Below are 17,128 nucleotides of genomic sequence, written 5' to 3'. Positions count from 1 at the left end.
ACTTGCTTTTTTAGATGTTTTAATTACAAGGACAGAAAATGGTTTTAATACAAGCGTCTTTAGAAAAAAGAGGTTTACAGGTCAAGGTACCAACTTCTATAGCAGTTGTTCCATGATATTTAAATTAAATAGTATTTCCACACTGTTACACCGTGCTTATACGTTATCCTCCAACTGGCATAACTTCCATAGCGAAATCCAGTTTTTACTTCAGTTCTTTAAAAACAATTCGTATCCTCCAGCCTTATTCTTCAAATATGTAAATAACTTTTTAAATGATAAATTTCGACCACGTCCACTTGTACCGAACGTGCCTAAATGATTAATGTATGCCTCTGTAGGCTACCTCTAATTCAGTCTAACACATTTAAGGTGCAAATACAGAAAGTCATTCAGAAAACTTTTCCGGCTGTGAACCTTAAGTTGATAGAAAAAAAAAATCCTAAAACCCTGGGTTCTTTGTTCTCCCACAAAGATAAACTTCCGGCTTTGATGTGGTCTTTGGTGGTATATTGCTTTACTTGCCCGAAATGTAAGATCGGGAAATACGTGGGGCCTCCAAGAGATTGCTCAGTCAGAATCGACTCTCATCTCGGAGTCAGTCACCGTACGGGATGTACTTTAAAAACCAAAGAATTTTCTAACATACGAGAACATTGTAACAAATGTAAAACAGCATTCTCATATAAGGATTTTCGCATTGTCACCCAAGCGCCCAATGACTATTCTCTCTCTGTTTTGGAGTCGTTGACAATCAAACAGCTTGTGCCTTCATTAAATGGTCAGACTTCTTCCACAGTTCTATATATAACATAGTTGACGTCCTCCTTTCCAAACCAGAACACGTCACTCGGTTTTTTAGCTCCATAGAGATAGGTACTAACTTGAGCATTCTTCACTTTTTAATTTTATATATATATATATATATATATATATATATATATATATATATATATATATATATATATATTTTATTAGTTCAATTTTTTAAATGATTTAACTTTTACGTTGTTCTATTTATATTAACATTAATACTGAGTCTTTTTTTAATTTGTATATTTTGTATATTTTAAGCCCTGATGATGAGACCCAAAGTCTCGAAAATTCGGAAAATAAATGTATGATGCTACGCTGGCCTTTCTCCATCCTATTTATATTAAATCTACGGCGTTCCAGATGCCCCAACCTTCCTGTATATATATATATATATATATATATATATATATATATATATATATATATATATATATATATATATATATATATATATATATATATATATATATATATATATATATATATATATATATATATATATAAAAGAAGCAGGAAGAGGAAGCGAAAACGATGGATGGACGAACTACGGAAGTTTACTGGCGTGGATTGGCACAAGGAGACCATAAGCAAACCGCAAGTGGAAGAACAGGACTGAGGCCTTTGTTCTGCAGTAGACTAGTACCGGATGATGATGATATGTATGCAACATATATAGATAACGTGTTGCCATATTCAAATATGTAGCCTACATAATTAAAATGACCAATTTAACTCATCAAAAAACTAATGACAGATCAAGGGTTTAAGAATAAAGCTAATTAGAAATTCAGTACAACAATGAAAGTGTTTAGCGATGTCTGCAATAATAATATCGTTGAAATTCCTTTGCGAAATAGGACAATTGTGGCACGTCAACCTAGCTGACGCAGTTGCCATTCAACGCTACCAGACGTACGATGTATATGAATACACCAAAATGGCCTCTATTTTTCCAGATATATATATATATATATATATATATATATATATATATATATATATATATATATATATATATATATATATATATATATATATATATATATATGTATATAGACACGTAAACTGAATAATTACGGACCCAATTTGAAAAGTTGGTTGACTTTAGAGTTAGTCGCCAACAGAAAACTAGCCAAATTTAACCCCTCCCGACAATGCAGTAGATGTTGACTTTAGAAAGGTGTTTTCTGCTTATTCACTTGAAAGGAGATTCCTTATAGTGTGTCTGAAATAGCACTACCATTTTCTTTTATAACTCATGTTCCAATGTTTTTTTTGTTAGTTTCTTGGTTATATATTTAATTCTGTTTCTCTTACTTGAAGTGTATATTGAAGTACAATTAATTTAGTATTTGATATTTACTAGTCATCATATTTATGAGTGTGAATTTTATAACTATTTTGCTTAATGTAAGTCTCATTATGTTTACTGAAGAGTTTAGTTGTTCTAATAAAACCAGAGGTTTTAAGAAAAACATGGTGTTTACTTCTAGCCCAAGGCTCTCCTTTTTCCATACCTTCCTGTACGATGTGGGCTTAAATAATCCCCCACATTTTGGTGCCCAGACCAGGGAACACTCCCTCTAAGAAAGTAAGTTGTGCAGTGAAGATAATGGAGAAGTTAAAGAAGACTAGGACTACATGTAGAGGGTGGGTGACAAGAGCTTCCAAGGCACTGAGTGACCTTTTGGAGTCTTCCACCACAACTATTAGTCAATTTGAGTATGCTATCAAGGAATACAACCAGAGACTAGCTAAGTTGGATGAAGTCCAAGAAGCATTAGAAGTTGAGGTAGCTGAAGAAGAACTAGAACAACTTTTGGATGAAGCCCATGAGTTTAGAACAATAAGTGTGCAGCCTAGGATACAAGCTGAAGACCAGATAAGGAAGTTAGCAGCAGCAGCGTGTCCTGGTTCTAAAGCTGGCAGTATAAGTGGACAGTCCGATATCACCAATGTCAAGTTACCCAAGCTGGAGCTACCGAAGTTTAGTGGTGAAGTGACCCAATGGCAGTCCTTCTGGGATCAATATAATTCCCACATCGATGCAACAGACCTTCCAGTGATTAGTAAGTTCACTTATTTGCTGTCTTTGCTGGAGGGAGATGCCAGGAATGTAGTGAAGGGACTAGCTCATACCAGTGCTAATTACCAGGTTGCCTGCAAACTACTGAAGGAACGCTACCACAAGCCAGAAAGGATTATTTTTGCTCATGTCCAGGCATTGTTAAATGGTGAGGTCAACATTAATGTCAGCGGACCCAAGGGTGTGGCACAGCTGTGGAAATTACGAGATGACATTCTAATACACATCCGCAGTTTGGAGGCGCTAGGCATCACAGGAAAACAATGTGAAGTGTTTCTTACACCTATCATCCTCTCCCGTTTGCCAAGTGAACTGCGGCTAGAGTGGGCCAGGGATGGTGATGGACATGAGAGTGATTTAGATTGGTTATTGACATTCTTAGACAAGGAAATTTCAAGATTAGAAAGGTCTGAAGCTTTTAAGGGAAAGAGTAGTATTGAAGTAAAGAAAATTGAAAATAAGAGTTCTAAAGACAAGGTGTATTCAGCCGCAGCCCTTCATGCTTCGTCCAAGCAAGAAAACACAATGTGCAGCTTCTGTGCCAAGAAGCACAAATCGGAAAACTGTTATGGTGTGCTAGAATTGAGTGGAAAGGAGCGAGGTGAAAAAATAAGAAGTTTAGGCCTATGTTTCAAGTGTTTGAAGAGTGGACACATGTCAAGAGACTGTAAAGCTCGTACAAGGTGTACAAAGTGTAACGGTGCCCATTCTACCTTAATGTGTGGCGTTAGGCTGGAAATGAACCTTAAGAAGGAGGAAAGTGAAGCAAAGGAAGGTGCTATTGGCAGTGACAAGCCTGGCGATGTGGCACTTCTAACAGGGCAAGGTGGTAACTGTACCATTTTACAAACTGCCAAAGTTCAGGTGAGTGGTAGTGATGGTACTGTTGTCACTGCTCAGGTAATGTTTGATAATGGTGCAGACAGGTCTTATATTAGTAGCAAATTTGTGAAGAAGTGTAAACCACAATGGATCACTAGTGCACCTATGCCATACTCTAGTTTTGGTGGTCATAGCAGTGGAAAAAATGAACACAGAAATGTTTATGAGTTAAAGTTGTGGGACTCTGACAAGAAAGTGGTACGTATTATTGCTGCGGAGATTCCCAGAATATGTCAACCCTTGGTTAGGCCTATTGTACCAGATTCAGTGCTTAACTCTTTCTCTCATGTTGTATTAGCTGATGATTACCACCATGATTCTCCCATTGAGATTGATATACTGATTGGTCTAGATTTCTACTGGACACTGATTTCTCCTGTAGATGCCTTCCAAATTAACCATGTCGTAGCCATGAAGTCTCTCTTTGGTTATGTCTTGAGTGGCAGGCTGTATAAAACCAATGACTCTTGTACCTACTCTGTACCACAATTATTGTGTATCTCCTCTGTTTCAGATTCAGATTTGTGTAATTTTTGGGATTTGGAAACTGTAGGGGTTAAGCCTAGGGAATTTGTTGAAAGTTATAGTGAAACCAAAGTTTTCAAAGAATTTGAGAGTACTGTGAAGTTTGTGAATGGTCGCTATGAGGTTGCACTGCCATGGAAGGATGATTCTGCTAAGGAAAGGCTTTTAAATAATGTTGCCATAGCCCATAAAAGGTTAGGTAGGCTAATGGTTAAGTTAGAACACGATAAGGAGCTTAAGAAAGAATATCAAAAAGTGTTTGATAGTTATGAGTCAGATCACATAATAGAAGAGGTACCAAGGCAGGAAATTTCAGGTGTGAATCCTGTGTACTATATGCCTCATCGTCCAGTAGTTAAATTAAGTAGTTCAAGTACTAAGATAAGACCTGTGTTTGATGCCTCTGCCTCTTGTTACAATGGTGTATCATTGAATGACTGTTTGTCCTCAGGCCCATCACTCAACCCTGACTTGGTTGAGGTACTCATTCGTTTTCGTCGTTGGCCCATTGCTGTTACAGCTGATATAAGAAAGGCCTTTTTGCAAATTAGTGTACAAGAGAAAGACAGAGATGTTCATAGATTTTTGTGGCCAAGAGATGATGGTACAATACGGCACATGAGATTCACACGTGTACCCTTTGGTAACACAGCGAGCCCATTTCTGTTAAATGCCACAATCAAACATCATTTGGATAAGTATCCCCCAACTAGTGTAGTGCAAGATTTGAAGGCTAACATGTATACAGACAATTGGTTGAGTGGTGCGGATTCTGCTGTAGAAGCAGCTGATAAATTTTGTGAAGCCCGTAGCATTTTAGCTGATGCTAGTATGGACCTTACAAAACTTGTATCAAATAGTTTGCTAATTACTTCTCAGTTATGTGACAAGGTACCCTTTATAAATTCTGATGAACCCAATACTGTATTAGGCCTGAAGTGGTGTAACTCACTGGACAGTTTCTCCTTTGATGGCATAAACTCAGATTCCTTTGTAGAAGTAGTCTGTACTAAGCGAAGTATCCTTAGTGTGATAGCCAAGATTTTTGACCCTTTAGGGTTAATCAGTCCATATGTTATGTATGGCAAGATACTTTTTCAGGAACTCTGGAAACTGGGTTTGACTTGGGATCAAGAAATGCCATCAGAGTTGAAGCTAAAGTTTCAAAGATGGCTCCTTAGTAGTGAGCATTTTAAGAATTATCAGATAGATAGATGTTATTTTTCACCAAAGGCCTGGGGGAAGCTTAGTCATATGGAACTACATGGGTTTGGTGATGCCTCTGAAAAGGGCTATGGGGCTTGTGTGTACCTGCGAGTGCCTGTGGAGAACGGCTCATACAAGGTGTCATTAGTGTCCTCTAAGTCAAGAGTTGCTCCCATAAAGACAATTACATTGCCGAGGTTAGAACTCATGGGATGTCTTTTGTGTTCACGATTAGTCAACTTTGTGAAGAATACCCTTAACCTAGATAACTGTGTTAGAGTTAGGTGTTGGACAGATTCTACCATTGCTCTGTCATGGATTCAAAGAGATGTTAGTAAGAAGGACCTATTTGTAGCTAATCGGGTAAAGGAAATCAGAGAGTTAACACCTCCAAGTTGCTGGCAACATTGTGTAAGTAAGGACAATCCAGCTGACCTGATAACACGAGGTCTGTTGGCAGACAAGCTTGTGGATAGTACTATGTGGCTCTATGGGCCTAGTATGTTAAAAGAATCCCAATACCAGGAAAGGGAAGGTAACCCAGTTAAGTATAAAGATGAAATAGGCATAGAAAGTACTGCTGTCTGTCTTAATGTACAAGGCATGCCAGACAACCCGTTGATAGATTTAGATCGATACAGTAAATTAAGCAAGGTGTTGAGAGTTACAGCTTATGTCTTAAGATTTATCACAAATTGTAGAAATAGTAATAACAAAGTGGCAGGCCCTCTCATTACTGAAGAGATCGATTTTGCTAAGTTGAAGTTGATTTACTGCATCCAAAGAGAAATGTTTTCTGCAGAAATAAAGGTACTTTTGGGTAAAAAGGCTATCCCTCAATGGTCTAAATTAAGAAATCTTGACCCCTTTCTAGATGATAAAGGCTTAATAAGAATTAGGGGACGTCTTGAGTTTTCTAACTTGGAATATGACACTAAACATCCTGTTATAATTCCAAAGGGTCAATTGGCTAAACTGTTGATCAGATTTCAGCACAGGTTTTTAAAGCATGCAGGTGTGGATACCGTAATTTCATCCCTACGAAATAACTTTTGGATTATAGGAATGAGGAGATTAGCTAAGACAGTAATAAAGGAATGTTTAAGTTGCCGTTGGCATGATTCAAAACCTTGTAGTCAGCCTGTGGCTCCATTACCTAAAGAAAGAATAAGGGCTTCTCCACCCTTTGATGTAACAGGCTTAGATTATGCAGGCCCCCTCTTTTGTGCTGATTGTCCTAGTAAGAAATTTTATGTATTGTTGTTCACTTGTGGTGTTGTAAGAGCTGTACACCTAGAGCTTACAGAATCTTTATCCTTGCCTGACTGCTTATTGGCTATAAGAAGATTTGTTGCCAGGAGAAGTTTACCTAGTGTTATATATTCAGATAATGCAAAGACTTTTGTAGCTGCTAGGTATGAAGTACAAAGGCTGTATGGCCACTTGGCTCCCAAATGGAACTTTATTGCCCCTCGTGCTCCCTGGTGGGGGGGCTGGTGGGAGAGACTCATTAGGTCAGTTAAGCTTGCCTTGAGAAAGACACTGAATCTGAACTATGTAAGTAAGAGTGAATTAGAAACTATACTAGTAGAAATAGAGTCCTGTATTAATTCCAGACCATTGACCTATGTGAGTGATGAACTTGATTCCATTCATTATCTCACTCCTTCACATTTTATCCTAGGAAGAGCCCCACATTGTAAATCCTTAATAAATGTTGAGCCATGTAAGGTGACTTCCAGGGACTTGAATGAAAGAGAAGTTTTAAGAAACAAGAACCTAGAACATTTTTGGAAAATTTGGAGTAACAATTATATAACCAATTTGCCTCAAGTTGTTAAAGGATTCAATAAAAAATGTGATTTGTCTAAGGGTGACCTTGTGTTGATAAAGGAGGATAACCTTCCTAGATTGAAGTGGCCTCTTGGGGTTATTGTAGATGTTTTTAAAGGTAGAGATGGACTTGTAAGAAGTGTAAGGCTCAAAACTAAAAAGGGAGAAATGACTAGACCCATTCAAAGATTGTATAATCTTGAAGTAGGTAGATCTGAAGATTTGATTACTACTGATGCATCCTGTGATGATTTTGAGAGAGATGTATGTGATAATCCTCAAATGCCTATCCATACTGTTAGTGATGAGGATGTATTTCCAAAGTCTAAGTCTGGTAGAGTAATTAAGCCTCCTACTAAGTTAGATTTATAATAGTCACTGTAAGTCATGCAGTTGTGCATGTCAAGCAAAGCTTTATGTGTTTATTTTGTAAAACTACATTACTAATTTTTGTGTGTTTTTCTGCCATGTATAATTTAGATAAGGTCTAAGTTGTGCTCTTTAATAGGTGGCTTCGTCCCCTATTGCCGGGAGGATGTTGACTTTAGAAAGGTGTTTTCTGCTTATTCACTTGAAAGGAGATTCCTTATAGTGTGTCTGAAATAGCACTACCATTTTCTTTTTTAACTCATGTTCCAATGTTTTTTTTGTTAGTTTCTTGGTTATATATTTAATTCTGTTTCTCTTACTTGAAGTGTATATTGAAGTACAATTAATTTAGTATTTGATATTTACTAGTCATCATATTTATGAGTGTGAATTTTATAACTATTTTGCTTAATGTAAGTCTCATTATGTTTACTGAAGAGTTTAGTTGTTCTAATAAAACCAGAGGTTTTAAGAAAAACATGGTGTTTACTTCTAGCCCAAGGCTCTCCTTTTTCCATACCTTCCTGTACGATGTGGGCTTAAATAATCCCCCACAGTAAATCTCTCCGTCTGCTGATAATTCAATGTTTATAAATCTCTTTTCTTAATGATTTGACAGTTTCACAATGGTTCGGCCTATTGAGAATTCCCCATCAGCCTATTGACGTCAGTAGAAATGCCGAATGCATTCCTGACAAGGCTCTGAAACATCCTTCGTTTCTGCGAAGACAGTAAAAGCTCTGACGGGAAAGAGAACTTTGACGCTGAAGCAGGCTGTTCTCTTCCAAGATTTCATTTGTTTATTCTCCGTTCATTTGAGAGAGAGAGAGAGAGAGAGAGAGAGAGAGAGAGAGAGAGAGAGAGAGAGAGAGAGAGAGACTAGAATAGGAAAGAATTATCATGAATCGAGTCAAAATGAACGGAGGATGAAAAAATGAAATCTTGGAAGAAAACAGTCTGCTTCAGCGTCAAAGGTCTCTTTCCCGTCAGAGTCACTTTGAAGATTCCTAGCGAAGCTTTTAATGTCTTTGCAGAAAGACGGAGGATCATTCAGAGCCTTGTCAGGAATGCATTCAGCATTTCTACTGACGATGAGTGACTCCTTGGAGTCGAACCCGGATCCGAGAGTGTTTTGAACACTATTTCGAATCGTGAAGTCTGTTATGGAATTCTCCTCTTCTTCTTCATCTTCGTATTCTTATTATTCCTAGCGAAGTATTTACTGTCTTTGCAGAGAGGCGGAGGATCTTTCAGAGCCTTGTCAGGAATTCATTCAGCATTTCTACGGATGAGTTTCACCTCGGAGTCGAATCCGGATCTGAGAGTGCTTTGAATCCTTTTTCAGATCATGAAGTCTGTTTTGGAATCTGATGACAGAATTGAATTAAATAAAAATAAGGATAACTGAATGCATTACTCTATACCGTTAAAAATGGCAATTACTAGATACAGTGTATTTTTATTAAGTGTGTGGCCGAGAGAATTCTCGGAAAAAATTTTTTATATCTTTGACGTCGCTTCTAACAACGAACAAAACATACGACGCTTAATGAGTTACGAAGAGCAAATAAAGGAGAAAGTAGATGGAGACTTTAATTACTATGAATACACCCATTGTCTTTGTGAAGAGAGAAACAACCAAGTCGACGTAAGGAGAAAGGAGGAGGAGAAGAAGACAAAAAATAATGAAATAAAAGAAGTGAAGAGAGAAAAGACGCATCTAAAGGAGTGTAGGCCTATGAGTAGACTTGAAAACCTGGTCGTCAAAAAATATAGAGGTTATAAAAAGAAAATAGAAAAACTAGTAAAGGAGCGTCTACGCCATCATACTCAGAAAAAGGAGAATGGAAGAGAGGAGAAGAAGAAAAAGGAGGAGGATGGAAGGGCGAAGCATGAGAAGGAAAGGGAAAAGGAGGAGAAGAAGAAGAAGAAGAAGAGAGAATTCTCGGAAAATATTTGTTATATCTATGACATCGCTTCTATCAATACGATGGATGCTCTAGGTCCTAATGACAACGACCAAAACATACGACGCTTAATGAGTTACGAAGAGCAAATAAAGGAGAAAGTAGATGGAGACTTTAATTGCTATGAATACACACATTGTCTTTGTGAAGAGAGAAACAACCAAGTCGACGTAAGGAGAAAGGAGGAGGAGAAGAAGACAAAAAATAATGAAATAAAAGAAGTGAAGAGAGAGTGTAGGCCTATGAGTAGACTTGAAAACCTGGTCGTCAAAAAATATAGAGGTTATAAAAAGAAAATAGAAAAACTAGTAAAGGAGCGTCTACGCCATCATACTCAGAAAAAGGAGAATGGAAGAGAGGAGGAGAAGAAGAAGGAGGATGGAATGGGGAAGCAGGAGAAGGACAATGAAAAGGAGGAGAAGAACAAGAAAAAGAAAAAGAAAATTGAAAAAATGGAAAAGGAGCTTGTCCATCAGCATAATCATAAAGAGAAGGAGAATGGAAGAGAGGAGGAGAAGAAGAAGGAGGATGGAATGGGGAAGCAGGAGAAGGAAAGGGAAAAGGAGGAGAAGAAGAAGGAGGATGGAATGGGGAAGCAGGAGAAGGAAAGGGAAAAGGAGGAGAAGAAGAAGGAGGATGGAATGGGGAAGCAGGAGAAGGAAAGGGAAAAGGAGGAGAAGAAGAAGGAGGATGGAATGAGGAAGCAGGAGAAGGACAATGAAAAGGAGGAGAAGAACAAGAAAAAGAAAAAGAAAATTGAAAAAATGGAAAAGGAGCTTGTCCATCAGCATAATCATAAAGAGAAGGAGAATGGAAGAGAGGAGGAGAAGAAGAAGGAGGATGGAATGGGGAAGCAGGAGAAGGAAAGGGAAAAGGAGGAGAAGAAGAAGGAGGATGGAATGGGGAAGCAGGAGAAGGAAAGGGAAAAGGAGGAGAAGAAGAAGGAGGATGGAATGGGGAAGCAGGAGAAGGACAATGAAAAGGAGGAGAAGAACAAGAAAAAGAAAAAGAAAATTGAAAAAATGGAAAAGGAGCTTGTCCATCAGCATAATCATAAAGAGAAGGAGAATGGAAGAGAGGAGGAGAAGAAGAAGGAGGATGGAATGGGGAAGCAGGAGAAGGAAAGGGAAAAGGAGGAGAAGAAGAAGGAGGATGGAATGGGGAAGCAGGAGAAGGAAAGGGAAAAGGAGGAGAAGAAGAAGGAGGATGGAATGGGGAAGCAGGAGAAGGAAAGGGAAAAGGAGGAGAAGAAGAAGGAGGATGGAATGGGGAAGCAGGAGAAGGACAATGAAAAGGAGGAGAAGAACAAGAAAAAGAAAAAGAAAATTGAAAAAAAGGAAAAGGAGCTTGTCCATCAGCATAATCATAAAGAGAAGGAGAATGGAAGAGAGGAGGAGAAGAAGAAGGAGGATGGAATGGGGAAGCAGGAGAAGGAAAGGGAAAAGGAGGAGAAGAAGAAGGAGGATGGAATGGGGAAGCAGGAGAAGGAAAGGGAAAAGGAGGAGAAGAAGAAGGAGGATGGAATGGGGAAGCAGGAGAAGGAAAGGGAAAAGGAGGAGAAGAAGAAGGAGGATGGAATGAGGAAGCAGGAGAAGGACAATGAAAAGGAGGAGAAGAACAAGAAAAAGAAAAAGAAAATTGAAAAAATGGAAAAGGAGCTTGTCCATCAGCATAATCATAAAGAGAAGGAGAATGGAAGAGAGGAGGAGAAGAAGAAGGAGGATGGAATGGGGAAGCAGGAGAAGGAAAGGGAAAAGGAGGAGAAGAAGAAGGAGGATGGAATGGGGAAGCAGGAGAAGGAAAGGGAAAAGGAGGAGAAGAAGAAGGAGGATGGAATGGGGAAGCAGGAGAAGGAAAGGGAAAAGGAGGAGAAGAAGAAGGAGGATGGAATGGGGAAGCAGGAGAAGGACAATGAAAAGGAGGAGAAGAACAAGAAAAAGAAAAAGAAAATTGAAAAAATGGAAAAGGAGCTTGTCCATCAGCATAATCATAAAGAGAAGGAGAATGGAAGAGAGGAGGAGAAGAAGAAGGAGGATGGAATGGGGAAGCAGGAGAAGGACAATGAAAAGGAGGAGAAGAAGAAGAAAAAATATAATGAAAAAAATCAGAGGCAAGAGGAGGAAAAGAAGATAATTACCCCAAATCGTGAAGAAGAACTAAACAAGGAAATAGAAGAATTGGAGAGAGAAAAGATGCGTTTAAAGGACTGTATAAGGAGATTTAAAAACAAGATTGTAAGAAGAAATATAGAGAATAAAAAGGAAATTGACAGACTTGAAAAGGAGCTTCTACGAAAACAAGAAATCAACGCTAGTTTGATAGCTCTTTATGGAAAGAAGGAAAATAAGATGACCAAGAATAGCAAGGATCAGAAGGAGAAGAAGAATGGAAAGGAGGAAAAACAGAATACCAATAATCAGAGGAATAAGGGGGAGAAGGGGAAGAGAAAAAATAAAGAAAAATTAAACAAGGACAAGGAAGAGAATAGAAAAAGCGAGAGGATAAAAAAGGATATACAACTATTAATGGAAAACGTAAACAATTCGGAGAGTATTGGCAGAACATCAAAAATCTCTCCAAAAAAGATCAGAACAGGGCATCCACTCAACGGAACCTTCATTGAACAAGAAATCGTTGATCATATAAACAATGGCACTCTCCCATGGGATAGAGAAAAATACCCAAGTTACCTTCAATGTGACTCGCTTATGGTGGACCATCACAATAACCCAATAATGCCCATCCAAGTGTTCCGTTTAAAGTTCGATTGTGGCAAGTGCTACTTGGGCCACTTTCTCAATCAAATTCTTAGATTCTTGGCCGTATTTGATAACCTTGATTATTTACTCTGCCCTGTTATTATTAGAATAAGTTTTGATACACAAAGGTGGGAAGAGTTTCTGAAAGATAGGAATGAAAGGGAGGAGGAGTATCACAAGCAGAATGAAAGGAGTCAGGAGGAAGAGCAGGCGAAGAAGACGACTGACCCTAATCGTCAAAAGGAACAAGAGGAGATAATAGCAAGATTGAAAATAGAAATTAAGCGTTTAGGTTTTCGTATAGAGATTCTTGACGAAAGGTTGGGCAAAGGCATTGTAAACACTAACAAAGAGGTCAACAGGCTTCAAAAGGAGCTCCGACGAGAAGATAAAATCAACGCTCGTTTGGTGGGGCTTTATGGAAAGGATGAGGAGACCTCCTCACATTCATCACTTGATTCTTCCTCCTCACATTCATCACCTGGTTCTTCCTCCTCACAGTCACCACTTTATTCTTCCTCCTCACGTTCATCACTAGATTTTTCCTTCTCAAATTCATCACTTTATTCTTCCTCCTCCCATTCATCACTTGGTTTTTCTTCCTCACATTCATCACTTGAATTCCCCCTCTTCTTAAATCCACCAGAATCCTCCCCTTTCTTAAAGGCACTCTTCTCAAAAACAACACCAGAATCCTCCCCTTTCTTAAATCTACCCTTCTCACAACCACCACTAGAGATTCAAAATAAGCTTCGGAGGAATTATGAAGAATGGGATGAAAAGGACGACAACCCGGGATCCTGCAAAATTTTCGTGCAAGAGAGGTATCTTGACAAGAAATTACTGTACCCGTTTCGCCATATGTGCCGTCCGTTGCGTATAATGCATACCACCGTGAAATTCCAATGGGAGTCCAGGGAGCGATACTTTGAAGGGTTAACAGAAAAAGACAAGGGAAATAATAGATGGTTGATGCCCTTTTACAGAAAACCATCTCCTGAATTTGAGTTCTTTGAAAAGGATGAATACCAGCTAGAAAACCTGACACCACGGCAGGTCTATGAGGCAATGACGGAACTCTATAAACCGTGGAATTTGTAAAGGTACCATCTTATGACAAACAATTGTCAATCCATGCTTAGAGAGCTTCTAGAACATCTAGGAGTTGAAATACCTGAGACAAACAGGCTTATAAGATGGCAGCATGTGTAAGGAGATTGTACTGAAAAGTCAGCATGAGGTTGCAAAAGAATCTTCAGTTTGAGAGAGGATGCCCATACTAGATTGGCACGGGGAATACAGATAAAGTTAGCAGAAAGAGAAGGAGAATGGAAGGGAGCAAAATAAGAAAAAAACGAATACCAAGAATCTGGAAGAGAAGGCGAATGGAAATGAGAAGCAGGAGAAGGAAAAAGAAAAAGATGAGGAAAAGAAGAAACAACATACTAACAAGAATCAGAAGAAAGAGGAGGATAAGAAGATGGGTAGATGGAAAACGCTGGCCAGAAACATCGACCCCACACAAAAGTGGGAAAAGATGCAGACAAAGTAGGAGCAAAAGAAACATAAAATTACTTTATATATCGAAATTGATATGAAACCCAAGACAGTAAATACTTTTGAGGATCAAAATGAGATTAATTTGTGCGGTGGATCGAGAGGATTCGCAAAGTTCTTAGTCTCTATTACGCAATATGAAAGAAAAGACCAAGAAAAAATAAACAGACATCTTAATGTTGTCTAAGCAACCTGACAATTAAGAGGATGGCAAGTGCATTCCTGCCTTCTGGGTCAAAAGAAATAATCTTCAATATAGACTCAGCAGAGGGAAGAAGTCCCACTTGTTCTAGTATGCACTGTTCCTTGATAAAGATTCACCTGTACTGTTTCTTTATCATGTGGATGGATGCAGAAAAAGCAAGTGTGATGTCTTTTAGTATGCTGTGTCCCCTAAAGGAGATTCCTCAGTACTGGAATAGTGGATCAGGAGTTTTTGTGATTATGGTAACAAAGGACCTTAAGGATCAAGGATTTTTAGGAGATAAACTGTCAATATCAAGTGCATTCCAGCCTTCTGGGTCAAAAGAAATAATCTTCAATGTGGACTCAGCAGAGGGAAGAAGTCTCCCTTGTTCTAGTATGCACTGTTCTTTGATAAAGATTCACCTGTACTGTTTCTTTATCATGTGGATGGATGCAGAAAAAGCAAGTGTGATGTCTTTTAGTATGCTGTGTCCCCTAAAGGAGATTCCTCAGTACTGGAATAGTGGATCAGGAGTTTTTGTGATTATGGTAACAAAGGACCTTAAGGATCAAGGACATTTAAGATATAAACTGTTAATGGCAAGTGCATTCCTACCTTCCGGGTCAAAAGAAATAATCTACAATATGGACTCAGCAGAGGGAAGAAGTCTCCCTTGTTCTAGTATGCACTGTTCCTTGATAAAGATTCACCTGTACTGTTTCTTTATCATGTGGATGGATGCAGAAAAAAACAAGTGTGATGTCTTTTAGTATGCTGTGTCCCCTGAAGGAGATTCCTCAGTACTGGAATAGTGGATCAGGAGTTTTTGTGATTATGGTAACAAAGGACCTTAAGGATCAAGGATTTTTAGGAGATAAACTGTCAATGGCAAGTGCATTCCAGCCTTCCAGGTCAAAAGAAATAATCTACAATATGGACTCAGCAGAGGGAAGAAGTCTCCCTTGTTCTAGTATGCACTGTTCCTTGATAAAGATTCACCTGTACTGTTTCTTTATCATGTGGATGGATGCAGAAAAAAACAAGTGTGATGTCTTTTAGTATGCTGTGTCCCCTGAAGGAGATTCTACAGTACTGGAATAGTGGATCAGGAGTTTTTGTGATTATGGTAACAAAGGACCTTAAGGATCAAGGACATTTAAGATATAAAATGTTAATGGAAAATGCATTCCAGCCTTCCAGGTCAAAAGAAATAATCTACAATATGGACTCAGCAGAGGGAAGAAGTCTCCCTTGTTCTAGTATGCACTGTTCCTTGATAAAGATTCACCTGTACTGTTTCTTTATCATGTGGATGGATGCAGAAAAAAACAAGTGTGATGTCTTTTAGTATGCTGTGTCCCCTAAAGGAGATTCCTCAGTACTGGAATAGTGGATCAGGAGTTTTTGTGATTATGGTAACAAAGGACCTTAAGGATCAAGGACATTCAAGATATAAACTGTCAATGTCAAGTGCATTCCAGCCTTCCGGGTCAAAAGAAATAATCTACAATATGGACTCAGCAGAGGGAAGAAGTCTCCCTTGTTCTAGTATGCACTGTTCCTTGATAAAGATTCACCTGTACTGTTTCTTTATCATGTGGATGGATGCAGAAAAAAACAAGTGTGATGTCTTTTAGTATGCTGTGTCCCCTAAAGGAGATTCCTCAGTACTGGAATAGTGGATCAGGAGTTTTTGTGATTATGGTAACAAAGGACCTTAAGGATCAAGGACATTCAAGATATAAACTGTCAATGTCAAGTGCATTCCAGCCTTCCAGGTCAAAAGAAATAATCTACAATATGGACTCAGCAGAGGAAAGAAGTCTCCCTTGTTCTAGTATGCACTGTTCCTTGATAAAGATTCACCTGTACTGTTTCTTTATCATGTGGATGGATGCAGAAAAAAACAAGTGTGATGTCTTTTAGTATGCTGTGTCCCCTAAAGGAGATTCCACGGTACTGGAATAGGGGATCAGGAGTTTTTGTGATTATGGTAACAAAGGACCTTAAGGATCAAGGAAATTTAAGATATAAACTGTCAATGTCAAGTGCATTCCAGCCTTCCAGGTCAAAAGAAATAATCTACAATATGGACTCAGCAGAGGGAAGAAGTCTCACTTGTTCTAGTATGCACTGTTCCTTGATAAAGATTCACCTGTACTGTTTCTTTATCATGTGGATGGATGCAGAAAAAACAAGTGTGATGTCTTTTAGTATGCTGTGTCCCCTAAAGGAGATTCCTCAGTACTGGAATAGTGGATCAGGAGTTTTTGTGATTATGGTAACAAAGGACCTTAAGGATCAAGGACATTCAAGATATAAACTGTCAATGTCAAGTGCATTCCAGCCTTCCAGGTCAAAAGAAATAATCTACATTATGGACTCAGCAGAGGGAAGAAGTCTCCCTGGTTCTAGTATGCACTGTTCCTTGATAAAGATTCACCTGTACTGTTTCTTTATCATGTGGATGGATGTAGAAAAAAACAAGTGTGATGTCTTTTAGTATGCTGTGTCCCCTAAAGGAGATTCCTCAGTACTGGAATAGTGGATCAGGAGTTTTTGTGATTATGGTAACAAAGGACCTTAAGGATCAAGGACATTCAAGATATAAACTGTTAATGGCAAGTTTATTCCAGCCTTCCAGGTCAAAAGAAATAATCTACAATATGGACTCAGCAGAGGGAAGAAGTCTCCCTTGTTCTAGTATGCACTGTTCCTTGATAAAGATTCACCTGTACTGTTTCTTTATCATGTGGATGGATGCAGAAAAAAACAAGTGTGATGTCTTTCAGTATGCTGTGTCCCCTAAAGGAGATTCCTCAGTACTGGAATAGTGGATCAGGAGTTTTTGTGATTATGGTAACAAAGGACCTTAAGGATCAAGGACATTCAAGATATAAACTGTCAATGTCAAGTGCATTCCAGCCTTCCAGGTCAAAAG

At 38.6% G+C, this 17,128-nt stretch overlaps 1 protein-coding gene across 1 annotated transcript; it reads left to right on the top strand.

The window, feature by feature from the left end:
• Positions 1–2,110: 2,110 nt before the first annotated feature.
• On the top strand, positions 2,111–7,754 carry LOC137622292 (uncharacterized). The gene has a single exon (XM_068352850.1). It carries the CDS (start codon positions 2,429–2,431, stop codon positions 7,718–7,720), a length of 5,292 nt encoding a protein of 1,763 aa, XP_068208951.1. The 5' UTR covers positions 2,111–2,428; the 3' UTR covers positions 7,721–7,754.
• The last annotated feature ends 9,374 nt before the right edge of the window (positions 7,755–17,128 follow it).

Source organism: Palaemon carinicauda, chromosome 29 (assembly GCF_036898095.1).
Source record: "Palaemon carinicauda isolate YSFRI2023 chromosome 29, ASM3689809v2, whole genome shotgun sequence".
Taxonomy (NCBI): domain Eukaryota; kingdom Metazoa; phylum Arthropoda; class Malacostraca; order Decapoda; family Palaemonidae; genus Palaemon; species Palaemon carinicauda.
The sequence above is the reverse complement of the archived record's forward strand: the minus strand, read 5'-3'. Positions and strand labels throughout refer to the sequence as shown.

Coding starts and splice junctions, on each gene's coding strand:
- LOC137622292 (XM_068352850.1), top strand. CDS start 2,429: ATGGAGAAGTTAAAGAAGACTAGGACTACATGTAGAGGGTGGGTGACA.